Raw genomic sequence first — 27,831 nt, 5'->3', positions numbered from 1 at the left:
TTCCTTTGGCCTCTCACCATACCCTGCCATTCGGTTTTTTCTGTCACGCATCGATTTGGACTTTAATTTGAATAGGCTTTCCAATGCTACTGGATTTCAAAGCTCAAACTAATCTTGCACTTGGGGTAGTAGTTGGAGAAGTATTACTTGAATAATTTCTTCATCAGGCCTCTTGCTGTACAACAAATGAAAAATTTAGGCTTTCCTTAGAAAGAAGTCCTTGACTTTATACTAGAACCTTATTAAATAGGCTACCTTTGACAATGAGGAACACTTTAATTAGGGTATTTTTAAATTTTTAAATTATAGCTGTTACTGCTTGGCTCACCTAACACGAATTTGCCAAATTACTTATACTATGTAGAAGCCTAGCCTCTAAGTATGAACATGGCAATAGTAACTTTCTGTGCTTCTGGTACTGGGTGCAGAAGAAAATGCAAATTTAATTCAATAAAATTTAAAACTGAGGTCTTTCCATCAAAAGTTGCTGCTGGTTTGCTAGCAGCTCTAAGGGTGTCAACAATAAATCCTAATCCCTTCATGGGATTAACTATAGCCAGCGAGACTTGCGATGTTGAGAGAATCATGCTTAATGGTGAAGTTTCGTGTAATGTAGTTCTTAATGTTTAGGCACCAACATAATGTGGGGTATTCTTAGTGAGCATAAACTAAATAGACTGTGAAGAGAATTATCCCCAAGTACGGCAAAGCTCAGAAAAAGGGTGTAAAGGGCCCTTTATTAACTCAATACTATTTACAAATAGCATTGTTGTAAATGTAGTAAATCATTTCTTTAAGAAGCTCAAATAAAGCTTTAATCACCTGCACATAAAATAGAACACTAAATGCTACATTAAACGAAGAATAACTGTTGCCATTCTATTTAATATAATCTTTAGTGCTGCCAGTAATAATAAATAATAATACCATATTCACTCCTCCCAAAGATTATTAATAATTTATATAATCTGTTAGATAAGAAGGCTAATGTCTCTAGCTTTTCAGATGCAAGCGTTCACTCTCATGCAAGTAACCATTTGAAATCTTTTCAAAAGCCTGAGGTCTGCTAGGGCACAGTAAAGCCTTGCTTTGGGAATATAGGTTTAGAAGTTTCAGTGGGCAAATCTTCATTGTGTTGAACAAAAGAATCTGAAAGTTGCTGGTTTTCATCTAACTCAGTATTATGGACATGCATAGGAGTATCTCCTGTAGGTGCTAAATTTCATATTGAAACATTGGTTTCATGACCATCTGGAAGTTTAACATAAGCATCATCTGAGTTAACCTCAGTGAGCTCTACTTCCTGAAAATTAGGCTGATATTTATCAGCTTGTGTATGGTTCTTCATTTATACTGTTTCAGGCTGTTTTAACCATGTAGGTAAAGACATGGAGGTAGGAAGTTAGATGGAGTGGCCCTAAACCGGTTTCCCCATACCTTTCTTTGAAGCACTTTCGATCCCTTCATTGGTGACCAAAACATTAGGTAATTTACCATAAGTTCAATGGGTTTTGACACAATTGGATGTAAATATTTTGTAATTACGGCATAAATATGCATATAAATGTATATATTATCTTTTTCTACAATACTTCAGAGTTCTAAGTATATGAGAAGAATACATTTTTAAACAACATTTCAATCTGAATGGAATTAAATGCTATACTTTTCACAGAACAGTTTGCTCAGAACGGTTTAATTTGAATGAAATATTTTCTCAAGTTTTCGTTAATTGCACTAGAAAGAAATTTTAAGGTAATTCAATTTTATTTGTTTAAGGATTACAAAATTAAGATCAAAATTTACTGTATTATTAATATTAAAATTATGCATTATTTCTTTTCTATTTATAGATCTTCTTCCTAAAATACTTTCTCAAATATGACATGATTTTTTTTAGCTTCTGCGGCATCTTTTAAATCGAAAAATATAAGTCAATTTATAATTAAAGCTATATTCGGTCCATTTCAAATTAAAGCACCTTTTATTTTAATAGGGAAATACTTTTAATAGTACTTAACTTTCTCTGAATATTTCTGAAAGAGAATAAAGTAAAGATTATTTTTTAAATATTATTTAAAACTTGTAACGGAGTTATTATAAAAAATAAGGGGAATAATTCTTTTAATTATAGTTATCAGAATTTTTTACCCTTAATTTCAACAATACATATTCCAAAACTCTTCTTTATTACTTTCTTAAGTACGCATCTCATAAAAATTGCTTTACAATACCTTTTAACAGATTGCTTTCCAGTACGAACAATTCTTGCTTAACTAAATATGTAAATATTTAGTTATTTTATTATCTTATCTAAATTTATAATGATATATATCATTATAAATTTAGATAAATTTAATAATTAGATTTTTTCACAGTAACTTTCACAGTTGTTTATGAATGAATAAAGCCTTCATTTCAAATGCATTTATAAATAATTTAATAAATATTTACATATTTTGTTAAATGCAGATACATACTTTTTGCAAGCACATGCATAAATACCATTTTTCATTTTCGGCATGTGGAAATCTTTAATTTCTGTGAATTTACTATATTTTTTGAGTAATGTAATTTACACTAATTTTTAAAAAGTGCATGTTACAATAATATATGGATGTGAAAAAAATTAATTTTTTTAAAAACATTTTGGTGTTTGCAACATAAAATAAAAGTAACGAATACTGTATGAAGGATATCGAAAGATGTATACAATTTTAAAGCTACGGTGAGGTATTTTTCATTCTTTGAGCATAACATTTTTGCTAAAATCTATATTTTTGTTGTTCAGCAGCTTGGAATTTTATAAAACAAATTCATAATCAAAATCGCTGTTGTTAGTTATCTTAAAATAACAAAAATATGATTTTTGCGTAAATGTCGCTAAACTATACAAACCGCTATTATCCATCACACTAGGAATTTTTCTTTTATGCAGAAATGTCCCGTTTTGCGATTTGTATGGAACTGTCGTGTGTCGAAATACTATCAGCATTGTCAAGTGAGAATGTAAACAAAAAACACCCCATCTGGTGACCGAAGCTTCAGGTAGGTGCTTCACTTCTAATGCCGATTTAGCCACGCCTTCCCTTCTTACCTCCATGGGTGAAGATCATCCATTATTGGATCTTCTAGTATGGATGAACATATACTCATGTGGTGTGGCATTTGTTGCTGTATATAAGAGTGACTGGATCGAATGCAAAACACGTTGTAGAATTATTTTTTCAACATTTGCTAGCCATTTTCTTTGATTTTAGTGCCAGCTGGATGGTTTTACCATATGATTCCATTATTTCTCTCTGCTTGGCCATTTCCTTAAGGATTACATGCAATTACATGAGTTCTATGACTTGTTGGTATACCAAATCAAGTTAAGGATTTTAATTCACAAGACATAAATGAAGATTCTCTATCAGAATGTATCAGAACGTCTTCGTTAAAAAAAATTGTAAAATACAGAAAAATTTAAAACACCAAATACGGTTAAAACAGTTAAAAACAACAACAACAACTTTTATAATTAAAATTAGAGTTTCTATGCAATTCAGCCAACAGGCAAAAAGGCAGGTTTCTCGATGTACAAAACTGAACATGCTTTTCTTCCCACTCGACAAAAAGACACCGAAGGTGCATGAAACTGAATTCGCTATTCTGCCCAGTTTCAAATGTTTCATTAGGCCTGACTTGCCCCTTTGTTGTTGTAAATTGTTGATAATTCTACAGCTATTGCATGCAGATTAACTAAAGGCATAAAAACCTTAACCGGAACATAAAAACCTCAAAATTCCAATCACTATTAAAGCGAGAAATACAGAGTTTAGCATATAAGAATGAAGAAAACTATGTTCACCAGGAAAGTTAACAGAGTGAGAATATATATAAATATATTTTTATATGATTGGTGCAGCCAATTGCAACGAAAGGATGAGTTGCACAACTAAATGGTTATAGCAGTTGCATATTTAAATTTCAATGTTCTATGGCTACTCGTTCTTGGGTTATGCAAGATACTTACGTAAATACAATATGTACAGATGTCAAAGGAAAAAAAACCTCTTCTGAACCCATTTTACAATCTTTTTTGGCAAAAGTCCTTTATTCTATCCATATGTACAGATGTCATGCAGAAACATCATTAAAATGGTTCGAAGCAGTTGAAATGGATATTTTTGTTGAAATATGATAACCAAAGTTTTTCGAGATTTATAATACTTCCTTTACTTCGTACAAAGAAGTAAAAACAAATTAATGAGAAAGAAATAAACATATCAAAGAATAATTATATTGACCGTAGTTTGGGTCAGTTGCATTATAATTGGTCTTTTATAAGTGAAAAATTAAAAGATAAAAAATTCTGTCTTGGATCATTGGAAAAATTTAAGCCCCATAATGAAAATTGATTTATACTGCTTGTCATTTCAGGGATGCAGCAACACAAATATTAAAAAAAAAATAAAGTAAGTAAAAAAAAAGTAAATAAAAAAAAAGTAAATAAAAAATTAAAAATTGAAAAAAAAATCTTAAAGGTTTCAGATTTTAAATTATGTCCAAAGGGACATTTTCTAAACATTTTGTGTGTTACATTTATTTATTAAATGTCACGTTCTTCACACTTAAACCATAAAATTCAGTTCAGTAGCAAAATCGCAAAATAGTTTTAAAATGAGCATATCTACTCGCACGTTGGAGATAAAAAATTTTTTTTCTGTACAACCTTACCATTGCTAGCTTTGAAATCCTTGAGTTTGTTAATCAAAAATTCGTTAAAGTTTTACAAATATGAAATTGATAATAAAACAAATTCCAAATTTCCAATTTGGTTTTCCACATGCCCATATTTGTAGGAGAATACGTCATTCAAAATTCGATGGCTCTGGGTACCTTTGTTTTATCACAATGCAAGAAATATACATACATTTATGCAGATTTTTCATTATTTAATTTCTTCAAATATAATGCATTTCTCTAACATTTGGTGGCAGCAGTTTGAAAGTGAAACTGACATTTATGGGGAACCAATGCAAAATCACAAAAAGAAAACAATAGTCCTTCAGGGACAAAGCCCCTTTGGACTAATAAGTAAATAAATAAGTGAAAAAGTAATAAAACATCCTTCTGATCTGAGCATGCAAAAAGATACTTCACTGATCACTTTATTTTATTTATTTAAATCAATTTAGTTAGTTTAAAAATTAATGTCAAAAAACACTTATTTGTTTTACTGAAAAATCATATACAGTACAGAGTCCAGAATCCGGACACGATTCCGGATTTGAGATTTTTCCGGATATTATATCATCAGTTTAAATCTAGTAAGATGGCATGTAGAAATTATAAAATAAAAAATATGAAACCATGATTTATGAAATAGTGAAGTATTTATGATCTAAAATATATCAAAAATTACAGAAAAAAGCTTAATATTTTTTTGTTTACCTTAACATTTCTTTCAATGCAAGTTATTTAAGTTGCTTCACTTTTTGTGATAACACCTTCTTTTTAATTCTGTAGACAGATATAATATCTTGTTTAGTTACATTGTTGAAGTCTTGTAACTGTTGTTTCGAGAATTCCAACTAGCTTGTCAATCGAAATTTTCTTTTTTTCAGTGACTTCTCTGTCACTTTCTTCACTATCGGTAGCAGTATTTTCTGGATCTAGAATCATACTACAGATTTCGCCATTCATTAATTGATTGATGATTGAGGAGCATTGTCATCACAATGAAAAACTTCTTTCATATCATCTTCATTTATTACTGTTTCTCCACATTTCTTTACAAAATTTGTTAATTGTAAAATTTCACCTTTGTTTTGCGATATCGGAAAAACTTTAAAATTCGCGGCTATCATCATCAAATTTAGCTATCCTTCACTATACACATTTGGCTATGCATCGTGAGCTGGGCGACTAACAACATGTTGTTCTGTTAAATTTTATCTTGCTTCTATCGTGAACTGAAGCAATTAAGTGAAATGTTTGAGTTTAGATACTTCTTACACTTATGTCTATTTCTTGAATAAGCTTTAGGCTTATCAGAGTTCTGAATAAATAAATTTCCATATATACTTAAGCCTTATTGAGGGCAGGCATTAGATATCTTACCACCTGATGCATTCTCTGTGGGTTCTAAATTCTGCAACTTGGTGCAGCCATTACGAGCCCTGGCGTTGGTTCTGGGTTTATGTGAATAACAAATCAGTTATTCTTAATTCAAATAGCCCTAAATGTAATGTTTGTGTCTATGAATATCATTAACAAAATCTATTTTTAGCATATGAAAATAAATTTTTGATAAATTTTTTTCTCATCAACATTTTTAGCGCATTGAACTTAAATTTGTAATCATCGCCAAGCGTAATGTCAACATAAAAGTTTACTATACTCCTTCATTATTCCATTACTAACATAAAAAAAATTGTTTAGGTATTGCTACATGAGTCATTATTCAAGTTGTCATGCTTTGATAAACATGCAGTGATGAAAGGAAAGTGTTATAAATAATGATTCGCCAGGTTGGCTTCAAATCAACGATGTATCTACGTGGACTATTTCGGTTTGAGATGAGTGCCAAGCAGATACAGCAACACGGAGCCAAATTACTGATCGTACAAATTTATGCTAAAGTGATTGTTTCTTTAGTTCAGGGTATTTTATTTAGTGTCAAAGTGAAATTAAGAATCGGGACTCTTCAGATGTTTTATTATGTCTGGAGGGGGAATCACATGCATATGCGTAAAGCCTATGAGAAAACGTTGTTGGTGGTTTTGAGGTCTGGATTTTAGATCATTCCAGATAATAGACGTCCAGATTTCGGACTTTGTACTGTATATATATATATATTCATAATATTCTCTATTGAGCTATGAAAAAATTAATGTGAACAAACACTGTTATTTGTTTTACTGCAAAATCATATACAGTCAAAAGTCATTAATCTGGACTCGTCGGGACTTCGGCAATTCCGGATTATTGATTTTTCCGGATTATAGATCATTAGTTTAAATCTGGTAAGATGGCATGCAGAAATTACAAAATTAAAAATATGAAACCGTAATTTATGAAATAAAGAACAATTATGATCTAAAGGGTATCAAAATTTACAAAAAAAAAAAAAGCTTAATATTTATTTGTTTACTTTATTAAACATTTCTTTTAATGGAAGTTTGTTTAAGTTGCTTCGTTTTTTATGTGATAATACTTTCTCTTTAATTCTATAAACAGACATAATTTCTTGTTCAGTTACAAAGTTCCGCTGTTCAAGTCCTATAATTGCTGTGTCGAGAATACCGACTAATTTGTCAATCGAAATTTTTTCGTTTTCAATAACCTCTGTGACACTTTCTTCGCTATCGGAAGTGAATTATAACGACGAGGAATTTGATTTAAATCATATCAAAGATGTAGTACGTCGAGATGAAATACTACATTTAGTAATGAATTATAAGCCAAATAAAATAAAAACATCTGCCCTGAAGATAAGGATAGTGCTGACAGATCAACTTCCAATTCATTGCGCACCCCGGTGTCCACCCCCCTGCCACAGAGCGGCGTGAAATTGATAAACAGATTTCGGAATAGTTAGATAAAGAAAGAATATGCCTTTATCCATTTTTTGCAGCAATTCCACTTTTTGTTTAATGGACTTCGAAACATACTTTCGCTTTGTAGATACTTTACATATTAGTAAATATATATCAGACATTCTATTTGACACAATCGAAATATCAAGCTTACTTTTATAAAATTGCTCTAACAGTCTGCAAAAAATAATAAGCCGGATCCAATTCGAAGATTAAGGAACTACGCAATCTGCAACATTAACTGAATTAGATAATTTTAGCTTAGCTTATACCGTCCGTTATACATTAAACGTGCATTCATAAACGTATTGTGTGCATGCGCTCACGCATATTCGCAGCCGTAAAGGTCTTACGCGCATGCGTCATGTGGAGAAGGTCCGGATTATAGATCATTCCAGATTATGGGTGTCCGAATTAACGACTTTTGACTGTATATATATATATGTATGTTCTCTCTTGAACTATGGAGTGTTCAAATCCATGCTATTTTTTTAAGCAATGATTATTAGTTTTATCCACATGTAAATGTAAAATTCAAATAATAATTAACTGCATTTATTTATAATAACTGCATTCAAAGTATAAATAATGATATAATTTTAATCTCAAATTGTATATCTTGTATTTTAGGTAATGATGTAGCTGATGATATCCATGAGGATTTAAGAGATTTTATGAGAGCTTATTTAGCTAAATATCCTGAGGTAAAGTTATCTATAATCTCAGTGATAATTTATTCGATTTCTGAATAGTGAGCTTTTATCATGAGATCTTTTTTCTGAGATTTTACTTCTTAAACCATAGTATTTTAGAAATGCATAATTTGGCTTTGTTAGTATTGTTACATTTTATATTTCATGCCTTTCTATGTTAATAGTAACAAATATATTATTGATTAATTTTGTAGTGTTCTACTTAAGTCTTTCTTATGAATTTGGAATTCAAGTCTCATTAAATTATTTCACATATTACTTGAAATTGAGATTATCAAAAGGCTTAGATAAGTAAGTATTCAATATGAGAAAGGTGATAAATCAGCTATGCTGTTTCTGAGATTTGAACCATGTACCTTCTAATGTTTGCCGGATATGTTACACTACAGGAGGAATCACAGGGGTCTTATATTCTCCTACACTTAAAGAGTGACTGAGGGAGAGAAACAAGAATCATTCAGTCAAATGCAGGTGATGAAGATTATTGCCCACTACATTTTAACCAGATGCAGTATAGAGACATTTGATTTTTGGAACCAGAGAATGGGAGAAATCAACTATGGTCTTGTAGGGATTTGGAGCACTGATAATCTGATTTTAGCTGAACATGCTTCAAGTTACACTACCACAGGGTTCGTACGGTCCTTAAAGTCCTTAATTTTGGCCAAAATCGGCAGAAGGTTCTTAATTTTAATCATCTGAAATTTCTGTCTGTTTTTACGACTGCCATTCTGAGTGTGAATTAGCATTTTGGAGGAATATTTTTGATGATTCGCTGACAATATCATTATCTTTTGAATGGGTAAATGCGTTCATGGGTTATAATTTGTTCGTATTTCTAATATAAATGGTTTGGTAAAGTTTCTGAGCAAGAAGTGAAACATAAGCATTTCGAAATTATTTCATTTTTTCTAGTGAAGAGCTCTTAAACAACTTTTCGCTTTTGGGGATGTGAATTCTTTTATTAAATTGCTCTAAATTTGGCAATTTATCAACATTTTGGCGATTTTAAGATCAGTTTCTATAGAAAATTTTTAATTCCGAGATCTGAGAATTTTTCTTCGATTTATTCGCAGCACACAGCACAGGCTTCTTCTGAGTTGTGATTGAAATGGAAATTTTTTAAGTTTGTGAATTATGTTGCCTCAAAACAAAAGGCTAAAATTATTAAGCCGAAAATTTAAAGGCTTATGCTCTACAGGACAGGACAGGAAAAAGTGCAGGGGGCACCACAACATCATCATAGACAAAAATGGTATTGCCCCACTGCACTAACCTTTTCTGGCATTTATTATTTCAAAAGATTACATTTCAGGTCATTACATTACTCAGTTGACATAATAAATTACATTAAAGTAACAAGTTATTGACATAGGAAGAACAATTATGCAGATGAACTGGGGTACAGGTAATCGAGGTACAGATATATTAGTGTACAGGAATCAATACGCAGATAACATGTTACAATTAATTAGGTGTTGCAGTTTGACATTTGTTGGTGTGCTTGTAGGAATACCGTAGCATTTGGGAAGATAGATGTGATGTGAATTATAATGCTATGTTATTTTTTGTGTTGGTGGTATCGTTGTGTGATTGTGCACAGATTTCGCAGAGTTTACTTTGCACATTGTATGCATAGAGTTCAATGTGCTCAGAATTGTGCACAGCAGCATGGAGAGCACTTTGTGTAATGAGCATCAGATAATAGTGTAAAGTTCAAAGTTTACAGTACATATATCTGAGCTTCAGAGTCTGGTGCTGTGCTTGCTACTAGTACTAGCCTTAGAGTACTGGTACTGCGCTTTGGCAGTTTGAAGGTACTGGTAGTTGATAATCATCACTCACATAAATAATGATGACTTAGGAAAGTCATCATTATTTATGTGATATATCCCTGTTGAATATCATATTTGAATCATGAGTACCTTAGATGGTTTCCATGGAAAGTTAATTGGTGAAGCTGCAAATTAGGTGTCATTCTTCAGTGGAGGATAGCAAACAGTCATGATTCTTTGGACAGCTGTGTTGGCACTTCAATTGCTAGGTATTCATCATTATGTCAATTTTGTTATTTATGAGTGGCATAGTTCTCTACCTTGTTGTTGTAGCTTGTCTATGATTAGTTTAATGTTTTTGTAGGTGTGTTGATGGTTGATGATTTAAATTCCATTCCCACTTGAGTAGGGTGTTTGACGTGTAGGTTGGCGGTTAGTGGGCAATGAAAGATATAATGGTCAGGGTCGCCTCTTTCCCCACATATGCACAAATCAGTAGAAGTAAAATTTCTTTCCAAGAAATATGTAAGGAAAGGGCCATGACCTGAGATATATTGTGTCAAGAAATAGTTGGATACTGTGCGTGTATCGTCTGTCTTCAGTATAAAGCTGTAGGTATGTCATCCTGTTGTACCATTTTCCCAATCTTGCTGCCATGTCTCAGTTGCAAGTTGTTTGAGCTCTGATTTTAATGCCGATTGCAGCCAGGGGATGTTTATACTGTCACCGACTTGATCGAGTGCTGCCTGTTTTGCAGGGAAGCCTGCCCTCTCATTACCTTCGCAATTGTTACGGCCTCTGATCCATAAGAGAACGAACTGCTTATTACTTGTCGTTATGGTCTTCTGGATGTCCTGTGCTATTGGTGAAGAAGCTTTGAATAGCTTGTATAGATGACTGTCTGTCTGTCACGATATGAAAGGTGTCTGTTGGGTCTCGTAGCAGGTGGTTGATGGCGAGGCGAATAGCGGTTAATTCGGCCTGGTAGACACTGTTATTTGATCTCAGGTGCCCCTGTCATTCCGAGTGAAATTGTGCTGGTGCTGATTGAGGTGTGCTGGTGTTGATGCAGATTGTTGTTGCGCAGCCCACTTTATTGTCAATTATGGATCCATCTTTGAAAACTGTTATATTGGTGTTAGGAGGAGGTTGTGGAGTTGTAGTGGAGGTTATGGAGTTTGAAGGCTGAATGTGTCTGGTATTTTGGGGGTTTTTCTTCATATTCATCAGGGTGGAAAATGGTATCTGAGAATTTTGCTGGTTTTCTTAGCTGTAATACTATTGTCGAGATTGCTTCTACTTGAGTTTCTATTGGTAGGGAAATAACTTCGGCGAGTGCTTGCAGGGCATTTGTTGAAGTTGTGACATATGCTCTTGTTATGTTGAGTAGGAATGGTCGCTGAATTCAATTTAATAATCTTCATTTGCGCGCTCTGTCATTGGAAATGCCCATATTGCTGCTGCGTAGGTGATGATTTTGTTGATTATAGTTTTGACTAAAATTTTCATGATTTTGCTGTTGAGGCACCAGGAGTAACCTCTCATAGTCTTTAGGGATTGAGTAATTTTGGCGGTGGTGAGTTTCTTCTGTTGAAGGTGTTCGATCTGGTTGAACGTATGGTCGATAATTAAGCCAAGGTATTTAATGGATAACACATTTGATTTTGTTGTTGCCTATTTTCAGAATTGGGTATCTGGTGATGGAGCGTCCAAGCTTGTGAATAATCAGGGTTTGACTTTTAGAGTGAGAGATTTGCAGTTTAATCCTGTGGCACAGCTTGTTGAAGATGTCTAGCGTGACGTTGCAATTTTCTTGGAAATGGTTGCGGGTGGAGCCTTTGACGATAAAAGCAACATCATCGGCAAAGGCTAGAATTTTGGTGTGCTCCAGCCAGCTGCGGTCAATAATGTGATTGAAGGTGACGTTCCAGAGGTCCGCACACATACATGATCCTTGTGGGCATCCTCTAGATTGATTTCTGTAGATGGTTGAGTTGTTGTAAATGATGATGCTTTTCGTATTGTCGAGGTAAGAAGTTATTAATTGGTAAAGATTTTTGGGACAGTCAATCTTTCTGAGAGCCTGTTTTATGGCTGGCAACCAGAGAGAGTCGAAAGCATTTTGGAGGTCCAGGCATAGCGCAGAATACATTTGGTGTTGTTTATTCTTTGAGATCTCTGAGAGTGCAGAGTCAATTGCGTGAGTAGTGGATCTATGAGGTTTAAATCTGAACTGATACTTGCTGATTTTGTTATTTTTATAGAGGTGATGCTTGACTCTTGTAATTGTCAGGCGCTCTAGTAATTTGCCCATTGCTGGTAGTAGGTTGATTGGACAGTATGAGCGGGGATCCTCTGGGTTTATGTTCTTCTTGGAAAAGAAGACTATTTGACCGGTCTTGAAGCAGTCTGGAAAACATTTGTATTCCGGGCACTTGTTGTAGAGAGTGAGTAGAAGATCTGGAGTTTCCCTGCATATGATTTTTATAATTTTGTTCAGTATGCTATCAAGGCCAGGGGCTTTCTTATCATTTAAAGATTTGACGTGTTGTCTCAATTCATGTTTAGTAAATGGGATGTCGTCAGGGGTGGAGGGGAGATTGTCATTAGCTCTCATTTGTGCTTGTTCAGGGGTGTCTTGATTGCTGTCATCTTTAAGGAAGACTTCATCCATTATTGCATTGAGGGTGTCCAGCGTGTTATCTGCATTGTTATTTTGTTGGATTTGATGGGTGGCATGTATTTGTGTAGGTCTAAATATTTTTTATGTGGCTATTTTATAGAGGGTGTCATAGGTGTCTTGATTGGCAGTGCAGTATTTGCTCCATGATTGTAATTTAGCTGTAATTATCATTTTCTTGTATACTGCTCGTTGCTCTTGTTTTTTGTCTTGCATCTCGCAGGACTTTTGTCCACCAGTTGGCTCTTGTAGACTGATTGGCCTTTTTTATTTTTAGTGTATTTTGACAAAGTTCTTGGATTTGTCGCGTGGTGTTTTCTGCGCTAGCATTGATTTTATCTTTGCAGTTGCACGTGGTGAGTTCTTGCAGAATGTTGTTGGCGATCCTTCTTAGAGATTTGGTGAATTTCTTCTCCGTTTGTTCATTGGTTTTGAAGCGCATTGTATGGATTTGTTCAATTTCCATGTTGACTTCGAAGGTGATGTAGTGATGATCAGAATTGGAGTGGTCATCACTGATTTTTCTATTGGTGATGCTATTGATCAGATGGTGGGTTGTAAGTAGAAGGTCTGGCCAACCTTTTCCGTTGATTGTTTCAAAAGTAAGTCAGTCATCAGAGTTGTTGTGGAGTATTAAATTCTGGGAGTGTATTAGTTCTACCATCTGTAAGCCATGTGGCGATGTGAAGTGGTAACCCCATAGATGGTTCTGAGCTTTGAAGTCGCCACAGATGACTTGGGGGACTTGCATTCTTTGTAGATTGTGGTTGATTTCTTGCAGTGTGATGTCTATGTCCTCCTCTAGAGATGCATAAGTGCTTGTTAGGAGGAGCTGCGTGCCTGCAGTTGTTATAGCAATGGTGACAATGTCTCTGTGATCTTTGATCACAAGAGGAGACCATGATTTATTAATGACAAAGATAACTGCTCTTGGGGGTTTGTCAGGTACTGGGTTATGTTGCAAGAAGATATTCCATGTAGTTGGAATATTTCTTGGGGCTCCCAATTGCAATAGGGTTCCTGTGCGAGGATGACATCATAGTAGTTCTCAAAGACGTATTGTACTAATGTATTGGTGGCAGTTTTCAACCTCTGAAGATTTATTTGTAGTGCTTTGAAGCTCAGAGAGGTAACAGACTTGATTAATGAAATTGGATGCTGGTACATGATGAATATTATGAAAATGTTATCGAACTACTCCTGATATTGTGTTCTAGACCTAATTCTGGTTGTTTCCTCTTTGTAAGATGGGCAGGAGTTGGCATACGCTGGGTGGTTGCAGCTACAGCTTGTTCCGTAGTGTAGGTTATTAATTTCACAATTGATGCAATTTGGGGAATTAGGATTACAGTCGCCTTCTTTGTGCTTTCCACCACAGTAAGCACAGTGAGAGTGGTATTCACATTCTTTTGTACGGTGACTGAATGCTTGACAGTTTGTACAATGATGTGCTCCTATGAATTCTGTGATAAGGTTGTATCACCATCCAAAATTAACAGTCCTAAGAGAGAAGACAGTTGGCGTGCATTCAATTATCCATTTTTTAGTATTTATTATTATTTTATAGTGTTTTATAGTCTTTCGGTCATTCAGTTTAAATAGCGGGATGACGTCTTGAGGGTTACATTCCACTGCTCTTGCAATGGTATTTCGAACTTCCTCAGCTGTAATATGCGATGGTAATAGGTGCACTGTACATTTCGGTGTTCTCTTTTTAGGAATCCTGGTGATAATTAGTTGTTTTGCCTTTTCTGAATTGTTGAGCATCTGATTGATTTTAATTACATCTTCGTGGGCATTGCATTTAACAGCTAGCCTGCCTTGTTTTATTGGAACAATTTTATTGACTTGCGATTAGATGTTTTCTATTGGAATAATCTCTTGGAGCATATCTTGTAATTTGTTTATGCTTCTGGTGTCCTTGGCGTATATCAGTAGAGTTGACTTGTTCTTGTCAGGGAAGTTGGATGCTGGATGCATACTCGTTGGCGGAGGATTCTGGGTCAGATTAGTTTGCTCCTTGGAATTTCATTGTGGTGTTGTGTTGGAGCATGAGTTGTTGGACAATGTACTGAGGAACAGTTGAGATGGGAGTTATTTTGCTGTTATTTTGCAGTTGTTGGGGTAGTTGGTCGTACTGCTGTTTGGCTGTCATTAGTTTGGTGCAATTTTGTGTTTGTTGCTATTGTGTTGGGGATGCAGAAGTTGTTTTCAGTGTTTCTGATTTACGTTCATAGTAAAGAAAATTAGCTGCAAGCACAGCAGAAGTGCTGCAATTGTGAAAATGTTTGCACAAAATGCTGTTGGCAATATTGTAAAATAGGGTTCGTAGCGGTCCTTATAAGTGCTTATAAGTCCTTATATTTAAAAATAAAATATAAAGGCCCTTATAGGTGCTTACTTTTTCTTTAAAGCCCTTATTTTTTTGTTTCTAGTGCTTATTTTTTGCTTTTAGTGCTTTTTTTTAATGAACGCGCAATTTTTCCCTGTACCAAAGCTGAAACTAAATAAACAACTTTTCTTCCTAATGTGAAATGTCAGATGGTGAATCATACTCCTGGAAATAGCTTTTTCCCCTTTCTGTGTATTAACTTAACCTTTGGTGTGCATGAAGAGTACAGCAGGTGCCCGTCGTTCTATCGGTCAAAGGATTACGAAAGCAGTAGAAAATCCCGGTACATTCGGCATTCTTTTTCTCCCACCCAAATACTACACACGTTTGAATTTCCATCATGATCTTAATAATTTGCATTCTCGTTCCGCTTGGTCAGTTCATATTCGTGTTTATTATGATCATTATGCGTATATTATGAGCATATGTATGAATGTTTATAACATAGTTGCAGTAACTGCTGAAGTATAGTAAACTTCAAAAAATGGTTGTGTTTTAACACAGATTAGCTTTCTAAGGAATAATATTCGGAATGGTTTAAATAAAGGGAAAGTAATCGAATAGTCAAAGTAATTTCATTTTTTTAGCCAATACATTATACAGTACGAAGATTGGGAGGACATCTTTCTTCACAAAATCTCGAATATTGGAAGTGATACGGTTCGCTGCAAAACAAGCAACGGACCTTTTTTTTTTTTTTTTTTTTTTGTCACTTTCCAATCTGGATTGAATAGGACTAAAAGTTCTGCGGTCTACCAAGCAAAGAATGATTCTATTCCGGAAATTTAACGCCATCTGTTGAAAATTAGAATGAAAAACACCCCAATTATTTAGTTCTTTATTCTCCCAATATGGCAGCTGTTGATTCTGATTGTGTAATATCACGTAGGGAAGAATTACGGCACACGTATTGCGCAATAACGTTTGCGATATTTTGCCGAGATAATTAATTTATGAACACTTTTTACTGTGCTTGCTAAGCAGAATATTTTTCAGCTCCATTGGTTTATTTTTGTATGATGCACATATCGAAATGTCAAAAGCATTTATTTAGCAGAAAAATCTAAAGAGCGCTTCAGTCTACCCCCCCCCCTGCTCCTCTTTTTCAAGTTACGCTCGACTGTCCGAATATTCGCCAATTTCCAAGTATGCGGGTTAGTTAAGCTTTTTACTGTTAAAGGATGACTGCATGAAGCAAATTTCTGTCTTCTGATTTCAGAAATGTTCCTCCTTTTTTACTTAAATTACTTTGCTTGCAATATCTGTTAAGGGAAAACTGATATACAATGAAAATTTAGAAAATGTTCAGAATTTAGATTTAAATTATTTAAATATGAATATGAGTGGAAAAATAAATTGTATTTATTATTAGGTTCCAAGCAAATACCTTATTATTATTTATTTTCTCTATTTTGAACTGAAATTTCATCATTAAATTTTGTAATATAGTTTACTTCTGCATAGTTTTTTTTTCTTCTCATTGTAAACTAGTTCTGTAAATTGAACTGTTATTTAAAATTAAAAAAAAAAAAAAAAAAATTATTTTCCATGGTTGAGTTAATGCTTATTCTCTCTTAATAAATACTGCGTTTCTCATATTTTAAATTACAAGTCTAATTTTTAAGGTTATGCAGTTGTGTATAATGTAATTAGACAGGTGCTTATTTTTTTTCTTAAAATGTGCTTGAAAAGTGCTTATAGGTGCTTATTTTTTTAACTAAAATGTGGCTATGAACCCTGTAAAATAAGTTGTGCAATGCATCATTTGTGCTAAGTATTGATGAAAGTAATTATAACACATTGGACCCTTTGATTATTTATTACATTGTTACAAGAAAAAGGATTAATAATTATTTCATTGATGTCTAGTTTAGAACACATGAATAATACTTAAGAAGATATATTTAATTTTGTAAATGAATGTTTTATAAGTGAAGATTTAGACAGGAAAAATTGCTTATCATTTGCTTCAGACAGTGCTCTGTCAATATGCTCTGAAAATTTAAAGGGAGCTGCAGTATTTGCGAAAATGCAACAATGAGCTATAGTCATCCATAGTTGTCCATCCATATAGCTTCGGGGGGGGAAGAGGCAACTGAAATGCTAATTGATTGAGAAGCAGAAATTTTGGTGACAGATGCATATATTTATTTAAAGAAAAGTCCTAAAAGGAAGCATAGCTCCAAACTTGCTCAACCAATTTTGAGACAGAACACTAAAATTTTGAAATACTGCAGTACAAGATGCCTTTTTATAGTCTATAAGAAGAATTTTGGAACAGTGGGAAGCTCTTACCAAATTATATTCATTACTTTTGAAGAATGCTTTTGTTTATAACTGTAAATATTAATTTGTAACCACAAGTTCCGTATGTCTATTGATTAAGAAGAGAGCTTGCTGAATGAAATTTCATGGTGAATGTGTCCTCGTGGTATCAAAATGGCCATGTTTGGAAAGAAATTATTTTATGGTAGATATAACATGATCAACACCAATTGACATTATATCACTTGAGATTTTAAGTTGAGTAATGCATCAATTAACTGTTTCTTTTTTTTTATATCAATTAATAAATGAAATTGATTAAAAAAATCTGCACCTAATATGCCTTTGCTTACCTTGGCAACGATGAACGGCCATTGGAATGGGTGTCTCAGTCCTAAATCTACAGTATACCAAAAGTCGGTATTTCTGTCCCATTAGCAGCATATAATTTGTAGTCACACGATCCCTTTGTTGTAGAATATGCTTGCAGCAATGATACATCCTCTCAACTGTCCACTAAGAACATTAGTCCTGAATTTCTATCCATTACAAATAACCGGAACTTACGCCTATTCATGTGTTTAGCAGCAGAGCTAGCCGCTGAATCTACTGCTGGCTGGAGTTTTCCGTCTGTTTCCAGCTGCAAGGTGGAAAACACTTTTTCCCAAATTTAAAGTGGAAATAGCACAGTTTCCCTTTGGGATTATATCGTTTCTGAGATCTGCTGCAACTCCTATGGCTATGGTTGGGACTACAAGTTTGTGATCTGGAATGTTGCACACTGAGTGAAGCTATTTGCTGCTCCAAAGCAGATATTTTGGTGAGAAGTTCATTAACTGGAGAGGCATCATTACTTGCACTTGCAAGTTCCATGCATGGACCCATTTCAGCAATTTTATCAGCCATTGTGGCTATTATTTCAAGACTCTCATCTCTGACTATAAGGATATTTTTGACTGCATCAGGCAACTTTTCCATCCAGAGAGTTTGTAACACTTTATCAGACACATCGTTATTATCACCAAGCGCTCTCATCTTTCTCAGCAGTTGGTTTGGCTTCATAGCATCAAGTTCCAAACCAGTCAATAATCTTTTGATATGCTTATTTTTGCTCTCTTTAAATAAGTTTGTTAGCCTTTCTTTTGCTGCTGAATATTTAGTTGCAGTTTCATCTTTGATAATGTCCCATATATTTTCTACAAACTTAGGATCCAGCTGAGCCACTAAGTAGTTAAATTTAGTTTCTTCTGATGTAATTCCTGCAATTTTAAATTGGGCTTCAACAGTATAGAACCATATCTCTGGTCTATCAATCCAGAATGGGGGAATCTTTACACTCACTTTGCTTGCTTCTAGCTGCACATCACTGTTATTACTACTTGTGTCAGGCATTTTTATGCTTCACTCTGTAATATATATATATATAAAAAATCATAAAACTCAAAAGGAAATTAATAATCATAAGATACTGGTTCTGAAAAGTTGAGCACATTGTCTAGAAACACTAAAATAGAAGAAAGTCTCTTCTACACTGGAAATTATGTCGATGCATTGAGATTATGCACATTGCAGTGCCCTGCACACTAGGGTCATCAAGTCCTTAGAGGTATCAAATTGCCATGTTTGGAGAGAAATTATTTTAGCGATTCAACCAATATTGATACAGTTAAGTAAGTCAGCAAAATCTAAATTAAATAATGCAAGAGTTTTATTGACACAAACTCCACATGCATAGTCCAACACATGGTTCCCAACTCAGAGACACTCTCTCACTTCAAGTTCAAAGTTGCTGTTGAAAAACACAAAGTGAAAAATTAGGAACTTAGAACAATTAAACAAACAGAAAAATTACAAAAAACACTTTACAAATTAATTTGTAATATTTACAAACAAACAGTATTTTTTACTTTACAATTAATCATTACTTTATAATTTATTATTATTTTCTACATTTCCACACTAGCAGGCAAGCCATCTTTGAAACTGTGAATAAACTGCTTCCTGCATAGTGCAGCCATCTGGTGGTGAGATAATGAAGTGAAAGTTGTTCTAACAAATGCTTTCGCTTCAGTTATTAATGAAAAATATCTTGATCAAGTAAAAGTTAAATTTTCTGTGTATCATATAAATGACTTCAAAGAAGTTGCAGATTTGCTTATTGATAGGGCATTGGGAGATATATTAAAATTAAAAGATAAAAATGGGTGCGTTAAGTATGAAGTATTGCCTGTTGTGTTTCTTGCAGTAACACTTGATTCAAAGGTAACTTGTGAAGTAAACTTTTTCTATAATCAAGAAAAATCAACTACATTTTGACCAAATTTGAAGAATGGAAATTCTCAAAAGAAAAAGTAGATATGCAAGCAGATCTAAGCATGCTTCTTATAAATGTTCACATTTGTAATTTATAAATAAATTACAAGTGTTTTTGATGTATGTTTCTAGTCTCTATCTAGAATTTTAATCTTTTTCCCCTGTGGAATCCAGAATTCAGTAACCCCATAAAGATATCTGGTGTATGAATTCTGACTTCCCCAATGTTTATTTGTGATTAAAAATATTTGCTTCAGTAATGTATGTTAGTAGATAAATTAAATATGCGTGGAATTTATAAGAAGTATTTCTAATTACTTATTTTTTATTTACGGGTTTTAAAATAAATGTTGTAGTTATGCCGAGAGCCTGTCAGATGCTTACGCCACAAAATAGTTTACTAAAACATTTACAAGAGTGCACTTTTGCGATAGTGCTGATGTATTTAACTCACACAAAACAGATTCATCATCAAACCCTAAAATCCTTTATTATCTTGAAGAACATGGGGAAATGGGGCACCGTATTTCTCATCTGGGCTAATACATGGTGATATGAGCAAGCAAAAGCAACAAACCAAGTCATAGAGCAAGCTTAATGTCCCAGCATGGCCACAGTGGTGACTCGGATGTCATAAAACTAATGCAGTGCTCAATCACATCAATCCACAGAGCTCACAACCACATCCATAACACAGACTCAAATCACAATGGCCCGTCAGTGTCTCCTCATATTGCTTGGGAGCGAGTATGTAGCAATCTTGAGGGCCAATTAGGCACTCACATAACAAAATACTTCAAATATCTAAAAATGTCTTTAAGTTCCCCATTTCTTTCAAAATGATAAATGTCCTTAGGATTCATTGGTGAGTCTGTTTCGTATGAGTTAAATATCTTAGTTCTGCCAATGTATAATGATCTTTAGACCAATCCGACACTCATGCCATGAAATAATTCAACCATTTGAAGCTGTTACAAAGGTGCACTTTTGCAATAGCTGTAAAATACTTAATCCGCATGAAGCAGACCCACAGCCGAATTTCAAGGTTATTTACCACTTTGAAGGACATGGAAAACTCATGCACTGCACTTCATGTCATTGCCCATAGATCACAACATGAACAGGCATCAACAAATCCAGTCTAGAAGCAAGCATAACACCTTGGAACAGCCACAGTTGGAAGACCCTGGATACAACAAGAACTTGCATCTCTGCCTACTTGTAGGCAAAAATTAAATATCACAAGCACCACAGTGCAACATTGGGTTCAGCTAGACACCCATGCATTGAGCCTCAAATTATGACAAACAGTCCCATCTCAAATCGCATAAAAATGCTTGGGTGTGAGTGTGTAGCAATCTCAAAGAATGCTTGCAGTATGAAACTATTGAAATAACTGAATCTGTCACACAGGTGGACTTTTGCAACAGTGTTAAAATATTTTTTAAAGATTTGTATATATTTAAATAATTTTAATGAAATTGTAAAATTGGAGTATTTTTTCTATACTGTAACACGAAACGCTTGAAAGAGGCGAAGCTTTGCCAGAAAAAATAAGATACAGGGGCAAATGTATTTAACATTGAGGAAATGGTTTTCTTGGTGAATTGGCGATATATCGCCAAGCTAACGATATAGCTGTAACCATTCCGACCTTTGTATGCCTAGCAGTAATTTCAAGAAGTGGAAAGTGCTAGATTTCTCAGCGGCCAGGAGAACACTATATAAGACTGAAGAGAGTATCAGTTTTCCCCCTTTTAAAGTTTAGCATGAGTTCAGAGTACTGAGAAATCTCTGCAGGAGCTTTGTTTTTTTAGATGCACTCTGAATTGCATTTACATTCTTAGTAGTTTGAAGTATAACTACTGTTTGTGCTCTTTGATACTGAGAAGAGTTGTAGAAGTGCTTTCGTGGTAAGTACCAGAATTGTAAAGTATTTCTTCTGCTATGAATAAATTTTACTTAGCTATCATCGGTTCTGTGTACATTCAGTCTATTACAAACCCATACACATGCAGCAATATTTATCTCAATCGAAACAGATCCATGATCGAACCCAAAGGTCATTACCATTTTGAAGGACATGGGGAATTTGTGCACCACACTTCTCATGCGTGCTAATTAATTTCAACACAACAACAACAAAATCGCCATGTCACGAAATGAACATGGCCTATCTCCATAATGTAGACTGGCTAATTAAAAAAATATTTCTTGCATGAACATTTTGAAAGTCATAAAAATGTAAATGCATTGATTACTGACAATTTTCTCTGTAGGTTGGAGTCTATTTCAAGTGTTTATTGTTATTTTTTTAAATGTTTGGTACCGTATTTATTCCTATATCTATTTTTTTTCTTATACGTATAACCTTAGCTTTTTTATAAGCAGACTAGTGTAATTTTCTGTTTAATTATGTGATTAATGTCTTTAAATGAATATCTACTTAAATTTACGAAATTATCATTTAGCGCCCAATGGTGAAATTGCAAGTTGGTCAGATTACTAAAACAGAGCTATACAGTCACTGGTAAGAAACATTTTGCTAAAGAAGCATAGAGTTTATATCTGTTTTCTTCCCCTTCACTTTCCTTTTTATTAACAACATGAAAGCTTTTACTATTTTCAGGTTATGATAAAAAATCATGTGAGTTATGAGTAGGTTTTGTTATCATTCAAGGATGTGTGATATTTTTCTTCTGTTTTCAGCATTATAACATTGTTGCTTAATGTAGTGCATGTTAATCATTTTACATGGACTTCTCAATATAATAATCTCAATCAAGTTTATTTATTGATTTTCTTTCACTTTTATTATTTTCTTTTTGTTATTCTTTCATGACTATCATAATTTATGATAGTTATTTCATGACTATCATAAAAGTTTTTAACATTCTGTGATAGATTGTGTATACTGGCTTTCAAAAGTTAAAAGCACATGATGGTAAAATCAACAAAAAGGAAAAATAAGCATTGATTAACACCATATTGCATATGAAGGTAGCAGATGTCTTTATGCATCGGTGGGTGGGGGAACAAGCATTACGTACAAAGATGAAAGTGTTACTGAATTTTCATAACTTGTATGATAATATTACATTTGGGTCATTAACATAGATATTCAAAGATGATGACATTTAAAGCTAAAAACAAACAAGCAAAATTACATTAATAAGATACGTGATCACCTACCTTCAGACAAACTTTAGTGATTGCCCATGCTTTCATTGGAGTGATCAACCATCAACAAATGTTAGCAATGTCGGTTCCTCCATTAGCACAGTTTTCAACTGCCTGAAACTGGTTGGAGGAAGTAAGTATGAAGTGATGGCTCATCTGAGGACATCTCAAAGATTTTGAATGGGATTAAGATTTAGGAGAATATGGCAGCCACTCCATATGAGAAATGCCTTTACTCTTTAGGTACTTGTTAATGATGTTGGATTGATGTGATGCAAGGGGTTGCAGCTGGACCCTCTTGGCAGACTTTATGTCCCCATGTGATCTTTTTATGGTCTGCAGCACAGCAAGCGAGAAATAACAACAGCTCCTCCCCTCCGGAAAAAAAAAAAAGAAAGACATAACAAGAGAACTCGTAAAATACAACCAGAAGATGCTAATATATAGAACCCTGGTTTTTATATTTCACACACTGATAAAGGAAAGCAGCAGAGGAAAAAATAAGAGCTTTAATGATCATTGGATTGATTGTGTTGAAGTGATATATATGATCATTATCATGCACAAGGAGAAAATCAAGACCACCTTAATCTTACAGTGGAGTGTAAGTTTTCATCCCGATATTGTGTTACCATCATGGAACCATCTTTTAAGATGTGTAGCTGGATGCAATATCCCATTGAAATTCCAGTTTATATCATATGATGCTGCCACTGCAATACATATATCACATTATATGTATTGCAGTTCTAGACTTAATTCCAGGTGCCTTGTTCTGTTCAAGACCTACATGCTTATCATCTTGATTTCAAGGCAGATCTTGTTCATGAACAGGATGTTTTGCCAATCTAATGTAGTCCAGTTGAGATGTTGACAACACCACTTTAATTGTGCCCTCTGGAGCAGTTCCTCCATGCAAAGCCTTCACTGTGCAATATTGATAAATACAGTACAAAGTCCAAAGTCCGGGCTCGTTGGGACTTGATTGGTTGGTGATCCTGGATTTGGGAGTTTTTCCGAATCTTAGATCATTTTAAATTTACTAAGATGGCATGTAGAAATTATAAAATTAAAAATATGAAATAATGAGGCATTTATGATCTAAAGGGTACAGTCAAAAGTCGTTAATTCGGACACCCATAATTCGGAATGATCTATAATCCGGACCTCAAAACTAAAAACTTTCTGCGCATGCGCCACGTTGACACGTGCGCATAGGCGTTTACGCATGCGCATAAGACCTTTTACGACTGCGCATATGAGTGTGAGCAAGTGCAGAATACGTTTTCGCGTGCGCGTTTTATGTATAATGGACGTATAAGCTAAAATTATCTAATTATCTATTTCAGTTAATGTTGATGATTGCGTGGTTCCTTCATTTTCGAATTGGATCCGGCTTATTATTTTTTGCAGACTGTAAGAGCAATTTTATAAAAGTAAGCTTAAACTTTCGATTATATCAAATAGAATTTCTGATATATATTTGTTAATATGTAAAGGATCTAAAGCGAAAGTATGTTTTGAAATCCGAAATCTGTGTATCAATTTCACGCTGCTCGGTGGGGGGATCGACGCAGCGGGCGCGTAATGAATTGGAAGTTGATCTGTCAACACTATCCTTATCTTCAGCGCAGATGTTTTTATTTTATTTGGCTTATAATTCCTTACCAAATGTAGTATTTCATCTCGACATGCTCCGTCTTTGATATGATTTAAAACAAGTTCCTCGTCATTAAAATTCGCTTTCGATAGCGAAGAAAGTGACAGAGGTTATTGAAAACGAAAAAATTTCGATTGACAAATTAATCGGTGTTCTAGACACAGCAATTATAGGACTTGAACAGCGGAACTTTGTAACTGAACAAGAAATTATGTCTGTTTAATAGAATTAAAGAGAAAGTATTATCATATGAAACGAAGCAAAACTTAAACAACTTACATTGAAAGAAATGTTTAATAAAGTAAACAAATAAATATTAAGCTTTTTCTTTTTGCAAATTTTGATACCCTTTAGATCATAATTGTTCTTTATTTCATAAATTATGGTTTCATACTTTTAATTTTAGAATTTCTGCATGCCATCTTACCAGATTTAAACTGATGATCTATAATCCGGAAAAAAACCTAATCCGGAATCGCCGAAGTCCCGACGAATCCAGATTAAAGACTTTCAAATGTATATTAAAAAGATTTTTCCACATATTCCCATAAAATCTCCTTTTTTAATGTCACCCAATTCTTTTATATTTGATTTCTGTGCTTTCACATAAATCCTTCAAACTTTCAACATGCACAGTATATATATAAAAATAAGAAAAAAATTTTTGCAATAATATTTTCAAGATCCACTGGAAGTAAGTCAGAGGCTGTTTGAATAGTATTGTGTAGAATGTGCGCTGCACAACCTACTCCAATAATTTTTTGGTTTTAATTCCTGTTTCTGGATCAAAAAGTCTAACAATTGTGGGAAATAATTTTAAATATTTGTGGTTGGAAGCATCGTATAATATGGATATATATGTGCACTTATCTAATTCTTTCTGCAGTTTTGAAAACGAATATAGTGAAAAAACATTACAAATAATTGCTTCGGTTTTTGCATATGCAAAATGGTATAATTGCTAATGCTAGCTAGTTAATTTCGGTATAATTGCACATGCAAATTTTTTGTCGTACAATGTTTTGATCATTTGCGAGGTACAATCTATTGATCTGAAACTTTGATTGTGGTTTATGGTGTGGAACGCAAACAGCCCTTCAGCTAATGCTAGCTGTTCCTTCGTTAACAATACATATTCCTTGACGAGACGTAACGAGAATGATCGAACAGCACCGAGTAAATCTAACTCGTTACATTGCTTAATTTAGTTTACTCTGCATGGATTTTATGTGTTTTCTTGTTTATGTATTTTTTATTTCTTTATATTTGCTATAATAAATAATAAATAATAGGTAATATATTTTTACAGTACATTTAAAATAAGAAATGCAGATGTTTTCTAAAAAGCGGGACATTTTTAAAAATCGGCGTGACGCGGGACAGTCCTCCAAAAAGCGGGAATGTCCCGCCAAAATCGGAACGTGTGGTTATTCTAATCAAGAGTCAATATATCCATTTTCATGTAAAGAACTCAAGAATGACAAGTTTCAATTGAAATACAGTAAGATCTAATGAAGAAACTATTTACAATATATACATTATTCCAACATGAAATTTACATGTAGTATAAAATTACTCATCATAGGGCCAAGATTGAATACTTCAAGAACATATTGTAATTGCTGATTACCGCCATGCGGCCAATAAATAAAGCTTATTTCAAGCGTCACTCTCAAGCTTCAAGCGTCACTCTCAAGCTAAACTAAAAGAGTTATTACATTCTTTTTCTGCCGCCGGTCACATGACCTAGTCGGGGACAGACGATAAAAAATTTTAAAAAAATTGACTCCGTCGGAGGGGGAAAGAAATAATTTCAACAATAGCAACAGAATTGAGCAATAATCACGAAATGCATATATTATATACTATTTATAAGAAACAATACACAAATGAAAATCTATAGATTCTGAAAACGGTAAAAAGAATATCATACTCAATATCAGTTACAATAACACGGCGAAGAAAAATATTTGAGATACTGAAGTTGACAAGAATCAGCACAATTGCAGGACTTGTTTCAAAGGTTTTTAATAGTCACTTAACGTTGAATCTTCTTTGCTTTAAAATCTCTAACATAACATCAGGTTCTTTAATTATAAAATAATTCCAGCAAGAAATAAACTTTCCCTGCTTCTTTCTCTGTCTTATTTCTCTGTCCATTAATTGATTGATGATTAGGCATAGTGATTGCAATGAAAAACTTCTGTTATATCAACTTCACTTATTACAGCTTCTGCACATTTCTTTACAAAATACATTAATTGGTAAATCTCACCTTTGGTTTACGATATCCAAACCCCCTCAAATTTGCGGCTATCATCGTCATCAGCCTCACTGGTAGCTGACCTTAAATTATGCAAGTATTTTTTAAAGTGTCTGGAGACACATCCTCCCCACAATCTTGCAATGCTCCATGCAGCAGATTTTATGCTAAATATTTTTTAAATTCTTGAGTAGTTTTGCCATTATTTAAGAAATTTAACATGGACTTTAAAAAGGCTACTTTATATTTGCATTTCAGCTCACGCACTACTCGGATATCTATAGGCTAAATAATGAACCTGCAATTTGGAGGAAAGAATAATATGTATACATTATTATAGGGAAGACTTGATGATAAACATGACTACAACTCATAAAGTTAAAGTAGGATTTATTTATGAACATTAAAATGAAAATAAAAGTAAAAGAAAAGTTGTCAAAACATTTTATACACATTCATCCTCACTATCATTCACGTCTTATCTGACCACACTCTAATCTAGATGGCTCTTTCACATAATTTTAGTTACAGTTCCCACATAATTCGGCCATCTGACATAGTCATCTGCCCTCAGATGACGAGCAAACAGTGAAATTTAATGTATGACGTATAAAATAAAGTAAAAAGGAAAAATACTAATACTATAAATTAAAATACTAAATTAATACAGATAAATGGAAAAACTAAATTAAAGAGATAAATGAAAATAATATTCTATCAGGATCTTCTAATAACAGCACCTAGAAAAATAAAAAATATTCAGGTAATATGTTCTGATGAAGTCCAAGGTTTCATAAATTCGGCGCAAGTGCTTGTTTTTATAGGTTCATCAAAGAAACCACATTTTTCAACATCATAAGTGTCATTTGGCTTGTTTTTCACGATTTTATAGGGTCTGAGAAACTTGGGTTTAAGTTTAAGACCAGCTCCATATTGTGTACACTTGATTACCACTAGATTATGAAGAGATCATTAGAAATGTGAGTAGGAAATTTGTTTGGAGA

General features: G+C 33.8%; 1 protein-coding gene across 9 annotated transcripts in view; it reads left to right on the top strand.

The window, feature by feature from the left end:
* Positions 1-27,831, top strand: part of egg (SET domain bifurcated histone lysine methyltransferase eggless) — a 318,317-nt gene that overhangs the window by 232,132 nt on the left and 58,354 nt on the right. For all 9 annotated transcript variants that reach the window (XM_085820928.1, XM_085820924.1, XM_085820920.1 and 6 more), the window contains 2 exons: positions 8,217-8,290; positions 22,196-22,254. In XM_085820928.1, coding sequence (XP_085677054.1) covers positions 8,217-8,290; positions 22,196-22,254 — 133 coding nt within the window. The remainder of the gene's footprint in view (positions 1-8,216; positions 8,291-22,195; positions 22,255-27,831) is intronic.

This window comes from Stegodyphus dumicola, chromosome 7 (assembly GCF_044657685.1).
Source record: "Stegodyphus dumicola isolate Sdum_Otavi_A_Nest chromosome 7, ASM4465768v1".
NCBI classification, from domain to species: domain Eukaryota; kingdom Metazoa; phylum Arthropoda; class Arachnida; order Araneae; family Eresidae; genus Stegodyphus; species Stegodyphus dumicola.
Note: the sequence above shows the minus strand (reverse complement) of the source record. Positions and strands in the feature narration are given on the sequence as shown.